At 46.2% G+C, this 20,325-nt stretch overlaps 3 protein-coding genes and 1 non-coding gene across 4 annotated transcripts; 2 read left to right on the top strand and 2 right to left on the bottom strand.

The window, feature by feature from the left end:
- Window positions 1-940: 940 nt before the first annotated feature.
- Window positions 941-5,444, bottom strand: LOC27209253 (ubiquitin thioesterase trabid). Its single transcript, XM_039294716.2, has 9 exons — window positions 4,884-5,444; window positions 3,775-3,935; window positions 3,127-3,715; window positions 2,859-3,066; window positions 2,076-2,802; window positions 1,767-2,011; window positions 1,499-1,710; window positions 1,284-1,432; window positions 941-1,218 (listed from the first exon to the last, which is right to left on the bottom strand). The coding sequence occupies exons 2-9, from the start codon at window positions 3,900-3,902 to the stop codon at window positions 1,140-1,142; spliced, it is 2,337 nt and encodes a 778-aa protein (XP_039150650.1). The 5' UTR covers window positions 3,903-3,935; window positions 4,884-5,444; the 3' UTR covers window positions 941-1,139.
- A 22-nt stretch (window positions 5,445-5,466) lies between these two features.
- LOC6728742 (protein dalmatian) lies at window positions 5,467-8,929 on the top strand. The gene is made up of 3 exons (XM_002104041.4): window positions 5,467-6,161; window positions 6,221-8,049; window positions 8,334-8,929. The coding sequence occupies exons 1-3, from the start codon at window positions 5,612-5,614 to the stop codon at window positions 8,592-8,594; spliced, it is 2,640 nt and encodes an 879-aa protein (XP_002104077.2). The 5' UTR covers window positions 5,467-5,611; the 3' UTR covers window positions 8,595-8,929.
- On the top strand, window positions 8,075-8,233 carry LOC120285121. The gene has a single exon (XR_005544434.1).
- Window positions 8,930-9,128: 199 nt separating the features above from the next.
- LOC6728741 (E3 ubiquitin-protein ligase hyd) lies at window positions 9,129-20,165 on the bottom strand. The gene is made up of 19 exons (XM_016177095.3): window positions 19,963-20,165; window positions 18,979-19,176; window positions 18,636-18,915; window positions 18,360-18,577; window positions 18,061-18,299; window positions 17,808-17,998; window positions 14,203-17,703; window positions 13,959-14,103; window positions 13,655-13,888; window positions 13,122-13,594; window positions 12,825-13,035; window positions 12,030-12,770; window positions 11,018-11,974; window positions 10,875-10,951; window positions 10,492-10,817; window positions 10,223-10,429; window positions 10,021-10,168; window positions 9,724-9,954; window positions 9,129-9,665 (listed from the first exon to the last, which is right to left on the bottom strand). Exons 1-19 carry the CDS (start codon window positions 20,022-20,024, stop codon window positions 9,453-9,455), a joined length of 8,652 nt encoding a protein of 2,883 aa, XP_016035409.1. The 5' UTR covers window positions 20,025-20,165; the 3' UTR covers window positions 9,129-9,452.
- Between the last annotated feature and the right edge of the window lie 160 nt (window positions 20,166-20,325).

Here is a 20,325-nt window from a genome sequence, read left to right as displayed (position 1 = left end):
TGGATTAGTGATGACACCGTTCGTGCCACTGTACCGTTGCTATAAATTGTTGCTATAAATTTGATAATCTATAAAAATAAAAGGTAATTAAACAAATGATTCTGCCTAAAATATACTTTGTACTTTTTAAATACAGAAATAATAATGAACTACCAAATTCTTAATATCTAATAGTAATAAAGTAGCAAAGTCCATACTTTTATAATAAATTAAACTATAGTATTTTCGTTTCCGTTTAAATCTTTACTTAAAACTTTTATTTAAATAAGTGATTTCTTTTTTATGCGTTTTGCGTGTACATTTGCACAATAAGCTTTCTTAGAAGGTAATAATAATAATAATAATTGTAATAACATTACTAACAAAAATAATAATGAGATAAAATTCCATTTATAATACAATTAGAATAAAATTCATTATGTTATTGGCCCTTTGTTCAACTGTCTAGAACCATAGGATTTCTATATATGTTATATAATTATATATATTATATTTATAGGCATGAATGTATAATGATTCATAATAATTCCAAAAAGTGTTTTAAAAACTATCAATAAACATTTCAATGACGCTTTCATTTTCACCCGCTTCATAATTATGTTGTGTGTTCGCCACCCATTTAAAATTTAATAGTACATTGAGATTTGCAATATTTTAAGTCCAGAGCTTGCGTACATAGGTGTACAAATTCCACCGCTTAAATCCGCATCTGCCTTTCGTACACGTAATCATTTAATGGATTGTTTCACATGTGAGTGTAATTAAACCTACCAGTGTATAGCTTCAATTTCGTTTAATATGTGGTCTATATTGCCTCGACGACCCAGTGTGAATAAATTTGACTAAAATCAACGAACGTTGACTTGGGAACGGATATGATATACATACGTCGATCAATCTATTTTCGTACTCTGCTGCTTAACCTTTAGTTTGCTTTCAATTTAGTTACAACTACAACTTCAACTGCTTGCATATATGCATATGTATTCTCTATAGTTTCCTTTAGCTAGCTGCGAGTGCACTTGTTATTCCTGTCTCAAAAATCTGCTAACGATCGCCAAAAGTACAAAATAAGGATATTGAATTCAATGCACAGCTTCCTAATCGGAAGCTGGGTGACGGATGTGCCGCATCCTTCTCTACTCCTCATCCGAGTCGCCATCACTGGAGTAATGTGTGATTTGGGGGCGACGAATGAAAGGCGCCGTTATCACTTGTCTGAAAGGAAGTTCACAGGGTTAATTAGCATGTCTATGTCCGGAAGGAGGGCAAGTCATATTTACGCAATGCGGCGGTAGTGATTCAGCCACTCTTCCAGCATCTGGGCGACCAGCAACGGACGCTTGCTTAGCTTTTGTTGCGCCACCAGTAGGCCTCCATCAGTTACGCACACGTCCAGCCATTGACGCATCATCGACTCCTCGTTGCCAACCTGCAAGCAAGGAACGGAAATGTCTAAGCTCACAATGTTCCACAGGCTATTTGAATAAGCTCTCACCTCCGACTGTGTAAGGAAATGAATGGGCAAAAGTTTCAGCTCGCAGTCCATTAGCGGGAGGTAGGTTACGTCCTCCACATCGTCACGCCGCCCATCGATGCGAGTGAATGGCTCCATCGGCACCAGGGCGCTGAAATGGCCACGTGTGTAGCCCAGTGCTATCGGTGACTTGGTACAAAAGTTTTGATCCCAGAACAAAGGCAAGTAGACACCTACGAACAAGGCAATCAAATTAATGCAATACAGCGAAGTAAAAATTAATAGCTACCTTCGAAACGCGCGTATCCAATGTCCTCGCCCCGAAAACTCTTGACGTACTTCACGCCGTACACGATAATCGGGCGTCGAAGGATGTGCGCCAGCGCAAAGATGTGCAGTTGCTCCAGGGACGAGCCGGGTTGGCCGGCCAATGACAGTAGTGTACTCCAGTCCTCCTCGAACTGAGAGTCCTCCAGCGTAAAGTGGAGCATCGAAGCCTGCAGCATCTCGTACTCTTTCCAGCGAGTAAAGAACCTACAATAGAGTATCAAGACTTTTAATAAGCTGACGGTTGTTAAAACAAATTCGTTCAACTTACACATGGCCGCATTGGTGCAGTGTGTCGGCGAGTGCCCGCCTAAGGATATTGTCTCGATCGAAGACGCCCCAGGTGGCCTGCATGGCCGAGTCCAGCAGGCAGTCGCCAGCACTGCGGTTCCACAGGACGAACATCCGGGAGCTCAGGCGAGCAGTGATCTCCAGCGACCAATTCAAGGCCGGCGGCGGCGTCTCCAGCTGTTTCTGCGCGTCGCGGTCGAGCAGCTCATCGTAGAGCTGCTCCTGTATGGGGATCGGCAGCTCCTCAATCTCGGCGGGGAGGGCGAAGGTGGCGTGCTTTTGCACATAGTGGCAGGGGAGACCGGACTTGCGCAAGCGCAGGGTATTGGCAAAGTGGCGCCGGATATCGGCCGCCAAGTCGGGGGCCACGTAGGACGGCACACGCTTGATGCCCGGCCCCGAACCGGAGATCTGGGCCAGCAGCATTGGTAACATCTCTTCGCGATGAAACCGAATGGCCAGGTGGATCAGGGTGTGGCCCACGTCGAAGGCCGAGTTGCGGTTGAGGGCGGCAATCTCGGTGCTGGTCAACGAACGCGCTGGATTGCCACCGCAGGAGAGGTACGCCTCCACAGCGCTGTAGTTGTTCTCCACGACGCCCAGGCAGGCGTTCAGCCACTGCCAGTCCACCTGGCGTCGGATTTGACGCTGGCGGCGCTCCTGCCGCTCCTGCAGCGTATCACAGTTGTTGATGGTTTCCGAAGAACCTGGAAAGTGAATATCAATTAGTCATACCCAGAGAAATCACATTAAAAACTCTTACCCAGTTGGTAAATGTGCTTCTTATTGAACGAGTTATTGACGCTGACGGTATCCACGTTTGGCTGCTGCAGTTGTTGCTGATTCTCCTCCTCGCTGTTTAGGCTGGATGAGGCGTGCAAGTCGTTCTGCGATCCACTAATCTCGCGCTCCCTCGTCTTGCCGCACATGGAGCACTTGATGCTCCTCGGCCAGTTTTCGTAAGTGCACGACTAAAGAGAATGCAAACCTTAAGTACATCTGAGCGAATTAGTTGGGATATGAAAACCTACGTTACACGCCCACTTGGACACATAGCACTGCTTCTGCTGCTGCGGCGGGACGGCGGCGGAGGATGAGGATTCCCGCTGTTGCTGCGGCTGCAGCTGGAGCTGCATCTGCTGCTGTAGGACAGGCTGCCGGTGCTGGGACTGCGACTGGTTGTTGGACGCATTGGCGAGATTGTTCAGATGCGTCGCATCGTCTATGCCAGGACTAAGGCTCAAACGATGGGAGGCCGCGGCGCCGATGAGCTGACCCGGCTTATTGGCCAGGTTCTCCTCCGAGCCACTGATGCGAAGGGCTTGCAGCGCCTCTCCTGCACGATCCCCGTCCGCCTCGTTATCCATGTCCTTTTTGCCACGCTCTATCGCCTCGCCGCCGCGCTTCGTACAGCACTGAACGCAGCGCAGGCTCCGCGGCCAATTGAGATAGGTGCACACCTTGCAGGGCCACTTTTCGCTATCCGCCACGTTGCTCTGCCGTGCCTGGCTCTGCGGCTGGAGCGAGTAGCACGTGGACGAAGGTGTGGGCGACATTACGGCAACTTCGACGGCAGCCGCCTCCTCCGCAACGGTGCAGCTCTCCTGGGCTGGGCTCAGACTGCAAGGAAGAGTATTCATTAGCAGAAGATTAGGTATAGATCGGCAGAGTTGTCTTACCGGAAGATGTCCTCGTTGAGCAGCGGCTTGGACGCCTGGCACATGGTGCACTTCAGCGAGGATGGGTAGTTCTCGTAGGTGCAAGTTTCACATTTCCATTTCCGCGCATCGTCTTTGGTATCGCACATTGTTTGTCCTCGGAGCCGGCCAATGCAGTTGCTCTGCCAACGAGAAAGGGATCATACGTTGTATACTTGATATATGATATACGATTGTCGCCAAGTGAGGGGATCCCATAAAATATTCGCTTGTGCTTTTGCTAGTCAAATCCACCTGTCTGCCTTTTTCACTTCAAAATGGTTTAATTTCTGAACACTTGTCAGCCTTAGACAATCATTTTAGTCGAAGTTGGTTGAAGATTCAAAGAGTTTGATCAATAATGTATAGCTATGTTGATTTTTGTCGGACAAGGAATGTAAGTTAATCAGATGTTGTCATCAAAAGATAAAGATTGTCTAAAAACTAATATTGGATTTATAAGTATGCAGGGAAATCTACAATTTGGAGGACATTTCAATTTACCTTGACTTATTTTGCAAAGTATAAAGACTATATGTATGTATGACTCGTTTTGGGGGACAACTATATACCAATATATCTACTAAGCGCCTATTCTTGGATAAGCGAACCGAAAGGGTATCCCCATCGGCGGTGAACGACGAATCCACCACTTCCGACTCGTTAATAAGGTCAAACAACGGTTAGCGAGGCAGAAGCAGTGTCCTTGACCCTGAGACATAATTCGCAGATACATCCACGGATATGTACATCTGCCTTGGCTCCATTTCCATTTCCCCCCACTGGCGTCACAGTCAGCCTTCGGGTTCTCGTTCCCTGGGATTGGATTGAAATGGATTGGATAGGGTCTGGTATAGGTAGTAGTGGTGGTATAGGTGTTAGTGTTTCAACTGCTGGGTCGGTTGCATTTGTTTGTTGCCATTATAATTCGCCTATGTATGTATGGCGTGTGTCGCGATGGACGTACGTATGTACGTACGCTGGTATGGCAGTTTTCGCGCTAGTTTCTTATTGGGATTCGCCCCGTGCCATCCCAGCCATCGCACAACCGCCTCCACCCCCCTCCCCACATCGACGTCTTCCCACAGTACCTGGCGCAGAAAATCGCAAGGCCTTTTGCAGCAGTCCCAGAAAACGCGACTGCGACTGCGACCACGACAGCGATTGGATTCGATTCGAATCGAGTCGATTTAAATATATAACACAATCACAATAGGGCCCGCGAGTATAGCATTAGTATTATAGTGGCTATAAGGTGTAGTTGCTATAGTCGCCGTCGGCCACCCGCGCCCGCAGCAGCGACACTATGTCGACGTCGATCCAATATTGCCAGTAATGAGCGCTGGCAGCAGGCAGGAAAATCACAATTACAAAACAAAGACGATGAGAAAACTTTCACTCGATTTTCAGTTTGGGGGTTTTCTTTCTTGCTTTCCTTCTCAATTTTCAGCTGTACTTGCTTGTGACGCGTGAAACGAAACTGCCCGTACACGTTCACGGCGACGAACACACGCACGGCGGATCGTAGTGCAAGGAATTTGGAATTTGGATTATTTGGAAACAGCTAATTATTTATTTTTTACATTATTGCGAGGCCAATCATCTGGTTCTCTGTCCGCCTATCGACAGCTATCGGTGCTACGTCCCTGGCACGCAGTGTTGCAAAGTGTCTCGGTTAGCTGGTTAGCCAAGCTTCACACCTACTGACGTTCACTGGTTTTCATGGCATGTCTTAGAGATCGCGAGATGGTCATACTAGTAAATAAAATGGCGGGAGCTGTACACGAATTTCATTTAGTAAACAAATTATATTTATAAAATGGTAAGAACACGGCCGGTGCCGTGTGTTCCGTCGCCAGATGTGAACACCGCAACGAAACGCAAACCCGGGCGTCCTAAGAAACTGTCTATCGGAGCTGATTTGACCACAACAATACGCAAACCCGGGCGTCCCAAAAAATTGTCCATCGGAGCTGATTTGACCACAACAATATGCAAACCCGGGCGTCCCAAGAAACTGTCCATCGGAGCTGATTTGACCACAACCATACGCAAACCCGGGCGTCCAAAGAAACTGTCCATCGAAGCTGATTTGGCCACAACAATACGCAAACCCGGGCGTCCCAAGAAACTATCAATCACACCACAATCCTTGACAGCCCCAAACGTGCCAGAGTGTCGCATAAGAAAATGCGTAGTAAAAATAAGGCGCATTAAGGTAAAAAATGCTGTCGCATCCGAAGATTCTCGAAATGATGCGCCTGATGTGGATGCCAGCACTTTTGAGCCGGCTCGCAACTCGACGATGTACGTTCCTTTGAAGGTACAGAAATCAACGCAACCCCAAAATATCAAGGAGAATGTGGCAGGTAAGATGTTCTCACCAGGCGAATGATGGACTTTTCTCGATGAGCACAACTACTTGCAGGTCCCGAAACATCACCAGTTCAGCAACGCATTAGGAGTACGAGCCCTAGTGGAACGGCAGCAGAGACTTCGCCCAAAAAACCGCCTCGCTTCTTCCACAGAGATCAGCCTTTAACGAGGACACGATCATCGGTGACCCGCAACGTTTTCGATTTTCTGTCGCAGTCGCAGATCGAAGATGACAGTAACAGGGAGGATCCCGCGGCAGACATAATTCAGCGGTTGGTTAAGGATGGAAAGGCCTGCGTAATGGTGCGGTCAAGAAAAATCGGCAAAACGAGAGCCAAGAGAACAGCAAAGAAGATCCGACCTGTGGGTAATCGAAGAAAGGTTTCGACAAAAGACAGTGAGCCTGAGCCAGTCACGGTCGTCCCCAAGTCCATAGAACCGCGCATTCAAAAGCCACCACGCTCTTTATCGACCATTTTCGAGCCCGAGGAAGATTTTAGCAACGATTCTGAGCACGGATACGTGCAGCCCATCGATGTGCCCGTTCAGATACATGTCGAACCGAGCACTTCTAAGCAAGCGCACGAAGGAGCCTACAGTAATTTGGCCCGATCCGTAATGCTTAACCAGACCCAGGCGCAAAATCCACTGCCATCTACAGACAGACGTCGAGAACTTATCAACATGGCGCGACAATTGGTTAGCACGCCGCTGAATCGCAGAGCTCCTCCGGTGACAGATGTTAGTGCCACCACCACTGCATTGTCGCCTATTGCCCACCAGTCTCCCAATGCAGTTAGGACGGCGGCAGGCAAATCCCCGTGGCGCGTTTCCGACGAATCACCATTGCCGAATACTTTCATGTTTGGTTTCAACACCTCCCAGATGCCATCGTACTCCAGTGATCATGTGCAGCGTCGGCATGTCTATGTGCCAGATGCACCGGTAGAGCAAGCTGATAACATCCCACACGAGGAATCCATTTGTCCGCCTTTGCACGAGCAAAGTCATGACTCAAATGCGAACGACTCCAATGAGGAGAACCGTCCCCCTCCCACAATTAGCAAATCGATGTCGATCAATGACCAGGAAAGCGAAGAGAATGTGGAGAACTTTGTGCACCTGCCGAATCCTCGGAGAACGCTGCAGAAACGAACGCCTTTCAAGGATATTAACATACTAGAAGTAGTGACTCTGCCGTCCTGGAAGAAGAACGTGACGACCAATGTTTCAAAAGAAGTCACTCCTACCAGAGTGGCACCTCGTCCAATGGCGACGTCATCCCCAGCGCAACGCAGTCAAACGCGGACGAATCTTTTTGGTTTCGACGATGATTTGGCATGCGAAGATATACCTAGAAAGTCAACTACTCCCTCAAAAGGTATCGCTCCCACCAGTGTGTCCTTTAACAGAGAAGTTACTCCTGCTTTAGCTAATCGTAGTCAAACGGAAGTAAATACTTCCGAATGCAACGAAATATTGCCCTGTAAAAATATACCAAAAGAAAAGGAAACGAATACGGAAGCACGAACGTCACCTTCACGAAACCTCTTTGGATTCGATGAATTTATCACCGAAGAAGATTCACCGGCCAATTCCACGGGGCTGAGTCAAAATGTAAATCTGCATGATAAGCTCCATCGTCTTGCGGAGCTGCGACCCAAAGATGGGGAGCTCCCACAAGTATCATACACCTCTATTCGTTCCGATTGCCTGGGCGAATCGCATTCGAAGCAAACGGACATTAGATACATGTTGTGCTCCACTATGATTGCGCCGCCCCGACCGGCGAAACGGAAAGCTGCTGCACCCACTGCTAGGGAATCGATGGGATTGTTTAGGGTTGACCAGGACGAGCCGGAGCAATCATTTGCCGATAAGGTAGGATTTTTGTAATGGGTTCGGCTAAGCGTTGGGAAAGCGTCGACACTGTAAACAGTGAGTGTAGACACTGACCTCATAACGCTAGATTAACTTAAAACTGAGACGTTAACGTTTTAGTTGAGCAAACAGGGCCGCAAAGATTTAAGTCTATCTTTGATCGGTAGTAAGCCGCTCGCACAAATAAATTGTAGTCGTAAGTCTGTAGTTATGTGGGTATACATTCGAAATTCTTTACTTTGGCAAACAGCGCCTAATTGCTTTAAAAATTCCAACTGTTCTAGAAACCCAGACGAACCTATGTGAAGGAGCGTCCGCAGCGTAAGCGAAAGAAGCGAGTGCAGATATTGTACATCGAAAGCGAAAGTGAGGACGAGGACGAGCAGGACTCGCACGACAAGAGCTTGGATTCTCCGGAGAAGAAGCGGCATCACGTTAAACGGCCACGCAGAGACATCGAGCATGAGGCTAAATTGGAGCAGTTCATCACCAGTTTCAACAAGCAATGCGAGGAAGTGGAGAAGTTCCCAGTGATCGTTGAATAATCGCGTTGCCTGTTTATTATTTATATTTTTTTTGTGTCGCTGATAAGGGGAAGTAATCGTTTTTAATTTAATGTGCTTTCGTTTTTATGCGTTATTTGTGGTACCTTATTGTTTTGTGTATAAATGTATGTAGGAAGATTGCGTTTCCTCGAATATTTATAAGGACAACAGTCTAAATGTGTCGCTGTAAAAACTAACTAACTTTATGCAATTCTAGGTTAAGCTATGCATGTATTTTTACTATCAAAAGCTTTGATTGTGTACAGCTTTGATGTTTCGGTATTATGGCCTATCATGAACTAAATTAAGTAAATTATTAACCTTAACAATTATAATTTGTTGTGTTTCTTTTCAAATTGAACTATTTGTTAGTCAAAGGGGAAATTAGTTTGGCACTCCCAGCAGTTCGCTCCAAATGAAATAGAAGTTCATTTTATATCATACATAATTTCCATAAGGTGGACTTATTTTTATTGGTTTTTTCTTCAAATTTCTATTGAATCGATATCGATAAATATACATGTGCATAAGTCATACTTTAGAAAACATATTTTATTTAAAAGTTTAATAATTAAATCATAGGCTTCCTAATACCTAATTGGCCGTTTTATTGGTTACAATGGATGTTGGGGTTTCATATTTTAACTACACGTTGGGTCAAGCCAGAGCGCCATGACCCGAGCCAATCTTGTTTAATAATGTTACGTACAAATTGTTCAAATTCGAATAAATTTTAAACAATAGATAATCCGAAATGGGAATGGTATGGTTAAATATGACAAGTCGAAACTCAGAAAAACTAAAGTTAATTAAGAAATGAATTTGAAGCTTATACAGATAGGAAAGACTTCCAATCGCTTATACAAATCCAAAATTTTTGGATTTAATGGCCATCAGCATTTTACTGCGTAAAATAGATTTGCTGGAGTAAAGAGGGATATACAGCCGAGAGATACAAGTATTCGCAGTCGGTAGATGAGAGTCATCCGCAGGTCTAATGGTGACAGATGGCAATGGTTGGAATCCCTCCTCCGAAGCTGGGAGCGCAGGAGAACCGGTCCAGAAGTAAACCTGCAAGAATTGCGTTTATTATGAATGTTTGAAGCTCATTATGCCATCTTCGTCTTACCAAATCCTGGCGTTCCATAATGTTCATTTTCTCCACAATACTCCAAAACCATTTCTTAAATTTTAAAAGTTTATCAGGACCCTCGCTAGATTCGTCGTTAAAGGTAGTGTATGAAATTAGTGTTGAAACATTGATATCACCAACACCGTTTAGCAGCAGACGCAAGTCCTCAGCGGTTAAGTTAATCATGCTGTTATCGGGCAAAACGTCAAAAACTCCGTCCTTCAGTGCCTGTGAATGGTAGACAATATTTTGTTGTAATAGTTCTATAAATTTTTACGCAATATTTGCCCATACCTCCAGTGCCTTTTCTTGGGATTTGATTAGTCTATATTCTGTATAGCGTCTGACGTACTCGAATATATTACTCGATGTGACCGCGACATCGCGACCTCCTGGGATAAGCTCTCTATTACCACAGCCCTCCTCCTTCATCAAATCGATACTGAAATGGCAGGTTATTTAGCGCCTAAACTATCAAGTAAGATGGAATACTTACACAAAGCATAGCTCCATACGATTTATAGTTTCCTCGCCTTCCTTGGTTTGGGCATTTTGAATAATTTGTCTAAAAGATTCGTACAATGCTGGATCGAAAAATGCCAAGTCGTGGAACTTAATTTTACGCCCAAGAATGTATTTCAGTACATGTCTTTGTAGGAACAGTGGAAGCAATTCGTTTTGCAGTAGACAAAGTCCAATAAGTCTGAGAAAATAGAGTTAAACGGCGTTAAATCAGTGAATCGATTAAGGGAGCACTTAGCTTACCTTCCAATATTTCTAAATGCATTAATACGCTCGAATGATGCAAAGCCCTGGCGTGGTGTGTAAAAGCCCCGCTTTCCCGGTGAGTAAAATAATGGTTCATTATCATCATCAACGGGATCCACCACCACGACAGATGGTGATTTTTTTGGTTGACTACTTTGTGCACTGGTCTCAGATTTTTGTTTAAACGTGATGATTTCTATCGCTTCATTCACTTTCTGACGGAGCGTCTCATCTGAGGAAATTACGGACAGGAGCTGCGGAGTGGGTATCTCCAGCAGCATTCCTGTTATCTTCGGTGCATGCGTTTGGTTTATCGAATGGATCTGTTGGCCAAGTCGGACTGTTAATATTATGAACTTCATTCGCATTAATTCGCTTACCTTCGGGTAAAGACGTTCCCCAATTTGTTGTAGGTGAACGGACAAGTGATCATTCAGGCTTTCCGGCGTAGCATTATCTAAATTTGCAGTTCCAATAAGTGCGTCAATATAATAAATAGAACATGATAGATTTTGTAGATTACCTGTGCTATTTGGTGGAGTATACGGTCTGGCATCCAAATTCAATGCCTTCCTCTCACGGGCCGAACGCCACAATATTTTGCTGTTGGAGCCACGCCTCTGCAGAGTGGACTGATCGCGACTAGACCCTGATACTGATCTGCTGCGCAGGATGCTCGAGAACGGCACTACGTACTTGCTGTGATTGGTGCCCACCTGTACGGACTCCAAGTTGGGGATCTTAGCACTGGCCAGCAATGCTTCTGCGATCGATGTGTAAAAACTGCGTGCTACACCCGATCCCTCGCCCGGCTCGTCTTTGAATGTCACCTTTACTCTGTTGAATGTGATGGGCGGCTGGATGCGCCGACTTTGGTTGCCAAACTGGGTATTCAGTTCCTTGAACGTTTGAACAATTAAGCTTTCACGATTGCGCTCCAACTTGCAAAGCACCAAATCACGTTGTTGTCCATTGCGCAATTTTTCCATGTGGCGACGGAAACGCATCTCCTTTACAGGAAAGCCTCGCAGTTCCGGCAGCACAGAGCCGTGTTCCATTCCGACGTCGTCCATAAAAACGCGACCGAATAAGTCCAGAGTTAGCTTCCAGCGGCTAAGTAAAAAGTTCCACGACGGCAATTCCGAAAAATTACTTTGGTAAAACTGAGAACCACGAGCAGGAAATGATAACAGGTGGTCTGATGTTGACTTTTGATATTGTGTATCACATTTGTCTTGTTCTGCGGTCGATAGATTTGAAGCCGAGTAGTTGTTTATGTCGGAATCAATTGTCTTTAAACAGGAACCACCTGCGAGAACTATGACGCTGCGGGCAGCAGTCGCTGGCGACACTGAGGTTTTATTTGGCGCTATGATAACCTCTGGCCGTGTGGCCATTAATGCTTCAGTTGATTTACTTGAACTTGGAAGACTGTCATCAGTTTCCATTAATACGACTTTATCGTACTTGCTTTGATTGCCTGTGGATTGAAAATTTAATGTTTGTGAATTCTTTACCGCATACACTCTACTCACCGTCAGCCTCTTTGTTGGATTTGAAATCATCCGAGCCCTGTTTTTTCTTTAATTGTACGTAAATATTAGAGTCTGTTGAGCCCTCAGCCTTATTAGTTACATTTCCATCACCGGTCTTACTAGAATCGGTCGGGACTGTTTCATAAACATGCTCGTTCCTTTTCAAGGAATTCGAGAATCCCAGTCTAGTTGGAGTATAATCAAAAATGCTACCACCATCATTAGTGGCACCGCTGTTGTTGGCATTCGTGGTCACGAGAAGCGGTAGGTTTGCGAAGAGTTCCTGACGCTTAGAATTTGGTTGTAGCAAGTGCGGCTTATCGGCGAGAGGCATGGCCATATCCAGTGGCAATTCAAAGCCTTCTGGCGCTGAGCAGCCCAAGCTTAATGTCGATTCGGATCGAGCAAAGAATGCATGTCGGCGTGTGCCCTGGCTTCCTGAAGGCATGCTACTAGCAGACATCTGAACATCGGCGTTAAACTCTTCTAGAATAGCCAACTCGTCGTCCGTATCATAGCTCTCAGCCATAGGTGACAAATTGTTTATACGGCCTGAAATGGTATCTTGCTTATCATAGAAGCCGGAATCATTGCGCATATAGTAGACAAAGGCATCGAGCACATAGGCAATGTGGCGCAAGGCTGTTATATCCAACACTGGCAACGCGTCTCGGTGCTCAGAAGTGTGTGAGCGCATCAGGGATAAACAGTAGGTGAAGAAGTCGCGGCGTGAATTGGATCCTATAGATATGAAACTTAGTAATAATCGTAAAGCAAGTACAATGACATACTTACCCATAATATTTACACCACTAACTGATGAGGATGTGGCCGGAGCCGGAGTCTGGCTACTCGAAGCCTGGGCACTTAGGTTGAGCGGATGCAGCGGATGGTTGGGATCCGTGTAGTTGGTCAAGTAAGCTCCGAACTTTAGCTGTGCTTCGGTGCCGTCCATTACCGTGAACATCCAATCCCACGTAGCCTTTAAACGCTTTTCCACAAATGCCTGTAAAATTGAAATTTAAATTGCAGTTACATTCAGTACGCAGAGCGAAATTAATTCATATCCTAATTATTTTATTCGATACTTACTTGGACTGCAATTGCTTCATCATTTTGAATTTTTAATGATGTTTCGATGTCATTTAGTACGTTATAGGATAGAATGCTTATTAGCTCGGATATCTGTCTTATTGTGATTCCGAAAGCCCGTGCCAAGTTGCTGGCCGTTGTCGCCATGGTGTGTGGCTCAATCGATGGGGTAGTGACTGTAGTGCTGGCCGGTACAGTGGAGCGGCGCAGAGCCATTGGGTCAATAAAAACCATATTAGACCCGGTGGGCACCCTCACGGATGAGCGCGCAGTGTCACGACTGCGTATGGCCCATTGCATCGTTTGAGGAGCCAGATCGCTGCGAGCGTTCGAGTTGGTAGAGCGGCGTTCAAGTTGCTGCTCATTGAAATTGAACTCGTCGGACTGATCGTCGGACTCGCCGTCCTCCGACCCATCTTCTTCTTGGGCAGAGGAGTCTCCCGATTCATCCTCTAGGAAGAGAACACCAATGTCTGAAAGAAAACATATCCAATGAAGTAAATAGAAAATTAAGTCGAATTCAAGAAACTAACCATTTTCTGAGCCAACGGTTGCCCCTGCTTGCACGCTCCTCTGCACCTCTTGATTGCTTTGGTTGTCATCGGAGTCGGACTCAGTCTCGGCGTCATTGAAAGTAAAATCATTATCGCTCTCGTCATCCTGCATGCCGTCCTCATTTCGTTGATTTTCTATTAGCTCATCGTCTTGATTGTGGGAATTAGCTTCCCGGTTTATAACTTCTTCCGATTCGGAGGCGTCGCGTATAGCTGGATTTCAAAATACATTTCATAAGGGTTTGTACAATTTCATACAGCTATCTATAAAAAAAATACTCACTTTCCATAGCAACTACATCGTAGTTTTGTTGAATATTAAAATTGGCGCTCTGATCGTTTCCAGCATCGTGGCCAAGTATTTGCTCAGAAGGAGACTCCACGTTAGAGGGGGCCAAAGGATCAACGCTAAACAAATCGTCAGAGTTCTAAAAGAATATGAAAATAATTGTCATTAAACTAGTTAAATGAGTATAACTATAGCAAATCTAAAATCTTATAGAATTGCTGGTCATATTTACACGTACATCCAGATTCGACGATGACATCGTAAACGGAGCTGTTGGACGCACAACGCCCAGTCGGACTGGAGCGATCAGAGCCTCGGATACCTCACATAACTCCTCGATGGATATCTTGTGCAGCGTTTGGAATACTTTAACACAGCTCTGCACGTATTTGTTGCACGATGAGTGCGACTTTCGCTTCTCCGGATTCGGCTGCTTTTCCAGGTTGAAAATGACGAAAACGCGTGCCACGGAACGCACGAAGCGACGCACTACTTCCTCAGCTTCCTTGCTGCGATTGGACACGCTTGCGTTTTGCAATTCGCGCACCAGGGTGAGTAGCAAAGTGTCCAAATGGTCGCCAGTGCACTTCACGATCAGACTATGGGTAAACTTGTCGAGAAGTGTAGAGCCATGCTGCGTCTGGATAAACATATTGAAGCCTTCTGAATTGGAGTTCTCCGATGCACTGCCTGCTGGATTTGGTACATCGCCTTTCTCCGCACCGCTCATGATCATTGAGCGCACAGCGTTCCAGTCGATCAACAGTCTCTCCAAAGCCTTTCTGGCGAACTTCGGTGGCTCCAGATCATGGTCCGGCATATCATTATCAATTTCGGCTGCGGAGGTCTTCCGATTTGATATCACTGAATTGTTTGCGGTCGCTCCGGTGGCAGCGGTGCTAACATTGCGAACCCTTACACTAAAGCGGTACTGTCGCTGCTCCACAATCTGACGTCCAACCGTTTGAATAAGGAAAAGAAGAATCGATTCACCCTTGGAGTTAAACTTGGTGACCAAATCTGTGCAGGATACTAGTTTGCACAGCAGTGCGAAGCGCTTCGTGAGATTTCCAGCGATCAGAGCTTTACACTTGCATTTCTCCCAACAATCACAGTAAGCTGTCGGCGCCGTACGCTTCAACTTGCAGTCGTGTCCTTTGTGGCAGACTCTCGCGCATTCTGTGCAGCAGCACAGGGATCCAGTAAGGCCGCATGTCTTGCACTCGAAAATGTTCTGGTTGATGTGATCGGCTCCTGTCCATGTGAACGAGCAGGTATCATTGTAGCAGATGACATGCAGAGGTGACTGATCCGCAGGTGAACCATTCGGGAAAATCATGGCCTCCTTTAGCTGCGGATCCTGCTCGGACAGCATGAGAATCGTGTTTAGTAGTATGATTCCTGCCTCGTAGGCGCGACACGAAACGGATAGCATAAACGGCGTCTGGCCCTGCGCATCCTTAGTGCTCAGCATATGGCAGAGGTACGGACGAAGGACTGGACTTACGCACATCTGCTGAAGGATCGTCAAAGCATGCTCCCGCCGCTGAGCCAGGTCGAAGGTGTAGGTAGGAGACCCCAACTTGATGTTGGAGAGCATGGAACTCTGGGAGGAGGACGGAATTATCTTCGAGATATCATCTTCAATGCTTTCTGAGACATTCTGCGAAGAGCTGGCGCTCAGATTACTAGCCGCCGGTGACTCAGCTGGCCAGGGGATGTAGGCATGGTCCTCGTTGTTTGTGGCCATTGGCTGGCTGCCAGACTGTTCAGCCTGATCGCTATTTATTAGACGATTCATCATGTCGCGCAGATTGGTACGATTATCCCTGCTGGTCGATGACGCGGTGCCGGCAGCGGATGAACTCATAGTTGCAAAGCTGGAGTTTTCATTGCTCGAAGACGCACTTGCTCCAAATGCGTTGCTGCTAACGTAAGCGCTTGTCGAGACAGTTGGAATGGAACGCGCCACGGAGAGTCCCACTAGTGATTTCTTCTCGACACCTCCGCTGGGAGAGTCTGGTGGGGAATCCTTGTTTGAGGATGGGGCGCACATAATTACACAAGCGTGGAATATGTTTCGGGCTCCATCGCAACGTTCTTCTACGACAAGAGCTGTATCCGCTTGATCCTCCCTCTCCAGGCGGGCGAGGGCGGCAAAGCTATTCTTGACATCGCACCGCAAGATATGCGGCATAAGCTTTTGGGTATCAAAGAGCAAAGCAGTCATGCATACCTTTGACTTCAAATTCACGCCGGAGAGCATAGCCGGCAGGGAGATTGTGGACATAGTAATGGACTTCACCGGAGGAAGGTCAAACCATTGCGGATCCTTGATCGAGCCGAGGCAATCCTTGGCCAAGGGATATAGGGCGCCGTTGCCATCGCGAAGCACAATGGTACTGCTGTTTCCGCTGCAGTCGTCGTTGCAAGCCATTAATATGTTGCCAGGCGAAGAGCCAATAAAAGACGCGCAGTCCGTGGGAAATAGGCAATTTTGCTCCTGCTTGCAGTTATACAGGTTGTAAAGGCTGTAGTGGATTTTGCCGAGCACCTTCTTGATCACATGAATGCCGCGCGAGTCAACGGCCAGGGTGAGTATCTGTGCGCCAGATGCATCACCACCAACGTTAATCTTTTTCGGCTGTTTTTGCAGCCAGTCTGGGCCACGGGTGGACATAGCAGTGCGGAATATCTGGACATCTTCGCGTCGCAGCAGCCGGCATTGCTGCCAGTCATCCTCCTTGCCCTCTTCCTTGGATGTGGAGGGTGCGTTGGATGTGGAACTTGTTGCGGCGGCAGCAGCAGCAACGGCTGCTGCATTTATTGCCGGAAAACGAACGGCAACAAAGTCGCCGTCGACCTTAAGCACCTTGCCGACTGGACCCACCTTGTCTTCGACAAACACCACGTCCTTCACTTCCCACAGCTCCTCATCCTTCCTTCCCTCCTGCGGGGCATTGGAGTCCTCTTTCGTAGTAGCTCGCTTAGTACGCTTGTGGGATGTGACGCTGCCGGTGTCGCTGCATGTGCTGGATGCCGGCGAAGGCGGAGGTGGCATGTCGATGCGATCTGTTGACTCCTTGCTGTTTGAGAAGGATTGTCCATTCTTACTACTTCCAGTGCTGGGCATTGCCGTGGACTTTGGCAGATCTTTATCCGGAGTAATTCCATGGGCATTAAGATTATTGCCGGCTGCTTGGGATTTGTCCACGCCAGAGTTCGTGTTAATATTTATGATTTTCATGCGGCACACATCGGTGAAGGTCCAGACTGAATTCAAAAGCTGCCCCACCTTCGGGACGCCATTGGAGCATGTGAATCCGATTGATCCAGATTGATACATGGGACACTTCTTCATTATCACTTGAGCACCCACATTAATATCGGTGGCAACCACCTTAAAGGGTTTCTTGGTCTTAGTCCGGAATTTGTCCCACAAGAAGCGGCGTTGATCAAACGGCAGGACTCCCCACCAATATATGTTGTTGCTATCGGTCTTAACAACCGTGTATAGGGAGCAGACGTAGATCTTTGTTATGGAGTCCGATATAAACTCGTTAAACGCGCAGCAACTGTGCTCCAGCTTGGCGCCGATGTAACCTAGTTGCTCGTCCATCCAAGTTGCTACTCGATTGGTTTCTGTAACAACGGAGCATCTGATGAAGTTGGCCGAAATAAGCTCCACTCTTTCAACTATGTTGAGGGAAACAGTTTTGGGATGATAAACGTTTTCAGTCTGCAAAATAGGATAAATTATGGGTTAAAGTATGAGTACAGATTTAAAAATAAAATTTGGATTAAATGGTTAGGCATAATTGGAATTTTATAATATTTCCTTACCTCCGACTTATAAGGCTCTGCATCTGACCAGCGCCACTGGTATAAATCTCCGCTCTCTGACAAGGCAATGAACTCCGAATACAAAGCTCCTATGGTCTTGAACTTCACGGAACTTTTCTCTGGCCATGGCTGCAATTCTTCAGATATCCAAATGGGGGACAACATAGGGGATGGCTCCTTTTTCTTGGAATCTAAATTGAAGTAGGTGTCGGTGAAGCAAGAGAATCATAGTTTCTGCTTTTTATCAACTTACCAGCATCCTTCTCCCAGGTATAGTCGTCTTTGCTTATCCAGCGTCGTGGTCCGTAGTACTGACGATCCCGCCAACGGCTAAAAGCCTCGCGGTCAGCATTAACTGATATTTGAGCTGGAAGTCCACTGCTACCAGTTAAGGCAGGGCCTGAACTTGTTGAGCGGGTCGTCGATTGGTTACTGTCTGCGGCATTTGCGTTGGCATTACTGCGTTCACTACGAATGCGGTCAAACAGCAAGCTGACCAAATGTAAAACAATAAGTTAAATTCAGTTTTTGTGTTTATTTAATATTACTTACTTTCGAATGCTGGAGTAATTGCTGAATATCTCCTCCGAGAAAAGCCCATCTGAGGGATCTATGATGACGCTGTTGTTATCTCCACTGAAGCCATTATCCAGCAGGGAGATAAGGTCTTCGGGCACGTAATTATCGGCACCTTCTTCGGTATCTTCCGCTTCTTCATCATCGCGCGAAAGCAAATTGTTCACAGCTAAGTTAACATCTAGGTTGGTGCGCTATTAAGGGAAGTGATGATATTACACGAATAAGACGTTCTTGTATCGGTGAACTTACCTGTAATTCTCTAATTATGAGATTTCTGCTCTTGCCCTGTAGAACCACCTCTGCCTGGGATATGAGCTCCTCCGGCACATACGTGGCCGGAACTGTGACTAAGGGTCGGCTCGATGTACTGCCTCCAATGATGACCCCTGTGCTGCGAGATCCGGATCCTTGTCCGGTGGAATTGGAGCGACCTGTTGCGCGCAGCAGGCGTGCTCTTGAGCGGGCCATCGGTCGGGATGAGGATGGGGCTTTCGAAGCACTGGCCGTTCCGCCGCCACCACTGGTGGAACTATAAATAAACAGCAATACATAAACATTCGAATCTATGTAACTGGTAAAACATTAAGCTTACCATTTTGCGTCTGATTTGGTCAAGTCAAGTTTCTCAGAATTTATAGAAAAGGACACGCGGAATGCCTTGCCATCCTCCAGCAAAACTCCAATGTGCGCGGGACCAATGACCACTTCCCTCACTGGAATTTTCAACTGCTCGAATATGCGATGGCTGCCATAACCAAATCGGTTGACCTTATCCGACACTTCACGAATCCTAAAATGGGATAACATTTATTAAGAATACAAGCAAGTCGATGCATGTTCAAAATCTCCTAAACGTAGGGTGCATTTGATGGATGATTTCTGGCCTTGCCAGACTTTTTATGATTGACGGCTGGAAAATTTGCAGCTCCTAAGGAAAGTGTACATCACCAATGAAGAAAAAGAGCCGGTGTTACGATAATTTGGTGTTTAAAGGTTTTGGGTTATGGAAAACGCTGAACGTTTTGATGCCATGTGCTGAAAGAGCGGCATTCGCGCGAAATATAATGTACAAATCGGGCATGTGAAAACATGTTTGTAACAATGTATATTTTAGCCGGAAGCATGGACTTCTGCAAGCTTCTTTCGAGAAGCTTATAATATAAACATTGCAATAGTTTGCTCAGCACAAATAGTTAAATATGAACAAATTAATCAGCATGTATGCACATGCACGCACACATGCTGCCGTTCACATGTCGCACACATTCGCACACACACACATATGCGAATGGTTAGAGAATTAATCGTGGATGAAAAGTGAGGAAACGCAAGTGCATTTCGCAAATTCTGCGGCTAATGTTTACAGAACCGCGTGGATGACACTAGATGAGGTAAGTTCGCCAGTGTCTGTGGCTCGCGTTTTACGTTAATGATCATGTACATATCTTCCTGCGTATACATATACCTGCGTACCTACATATTTTCACATAACAAATACATGCAGCCGTACGTACACAATTACACGGAATTCCGCGTTCACATGTGCGTAATTGCGGTGCGCGAGGATTATATTTACCTTTCAATAAACTGATCGTCCGAGCCCGGAAGCGGTTGCAAAACAAATTGCATGGAAACCATTTTAATTTTTCAACTATTCATGTACACAGTGTCCTCGTTGAATTTTCATGTCACAAAACGTTGAGAGACTTTCAGAGTGACCGTACTGGCTAGAGCTGGGAGGATAACCGATGCCGCCCGACTGTATCGATAGTTGCCGGAAAATTCGACGGTATCGATACATTCACCAAACAAATTCATTGGTAAACAAAAATTTATCTATCAAATTAAATTGACATTGACTACAATGTGTTTACTCAGGTGGTACATATTTTAATAAAGTTAAGAAACAGAAGTTCAGGATTGAGTCGATTCTTATCGG

This window comes from Drosophila simulans, chromosome 3R, assembly GCF_016746395.2.
Source record: "Drosophila simulans strain w501 chromosome 3R, Prin_Dsim_3.1, whole genome shotgun sequence".
Taxonomy (NCBI): domain Eukaryota; kingdom Metazoa; phylum Arthropoda; class Insecta; order Diptera; family Drosophilidae; genus Drosophila; species Drosophila simulans.
This window is presented reverse-complemented; position numbering and strand designations above follow the sequence as displayed.

What these genes read in the sequence shown, in the direction of transcription:
- LOC27209253 (XM_039294716.2), bottom strand. Translation starts at nt 3,902, where the DNA reads ATGTGCGATACCAAAGACGATGCGCGGAAATGGAAATGTGAAACTTGC. An exon ending in TGTCCAAGTGGGCGTGTAAC is followed by an intron (nt 3,067 to 3,126) that starts GTAGGTTTTCAT and finishes CATTCTCTTTAG; the next exon opens with TCGTGCACTTACGAAAACTG. An exon ending in AATCACTACCGCCGCATTGC is followed by an intron (nt 1,219 to 1,283) that starts GTAAATATGACT and finishes ACTTCCTTTCAG; the next exon opens with ACAAGTGATAACGGCGCCTT.
- LOC6728742 (XM_002104041.4), top strand. Translation starts at nt 5,612, where the DNA reads ATGGTAAGAACACGGCCGGTGCCGTGTGTTCCGTCGCCAGATGTGAAC. An exon ending in TATCAAGGAGAATGTGGCAG is followed by an intron (nt 6,162 to 6,220) that starts GTAAGATGTTCT and finishes AACTACTTGCAG; the next exon opens with GTCCCGAAACATCACCAGTT. An exon ending in AGCAATCATTTGCCGATAAG is followed by an intron (nt 8,050 to 8,333) that starts GTAGGATTTTTG and finishes CAACTGTTCTAG; the next exon opens with AAACCCAGACGAACCTATGT.
- LOC6728741 (XM_016177095.3), bottom strand. Translation starts at nt 20,024, where the DNA reads ATGGTTTCCATGCAATTTGTTTTGCAACCGCTTCCGGGCTCGGACGAT. An exon ending in ACCAAATCAGACGCAAAATG is followed by an intron (nt 18,916 to 18,978) that starts GTAAGCTTAATG and finishes GTTTATTTATAG; the next exon opens with TTCCACCAGTGGTGGCGGCG. An exon ending in CGTATGGAGCTATGCTTTGT is followed by an intron (nt 10,169 to 10,222) that starts GTAAGTATTCCA and finishes CTGCCATTTCAG; the next exon opens with TATCGATTTGATGAAGGAGG.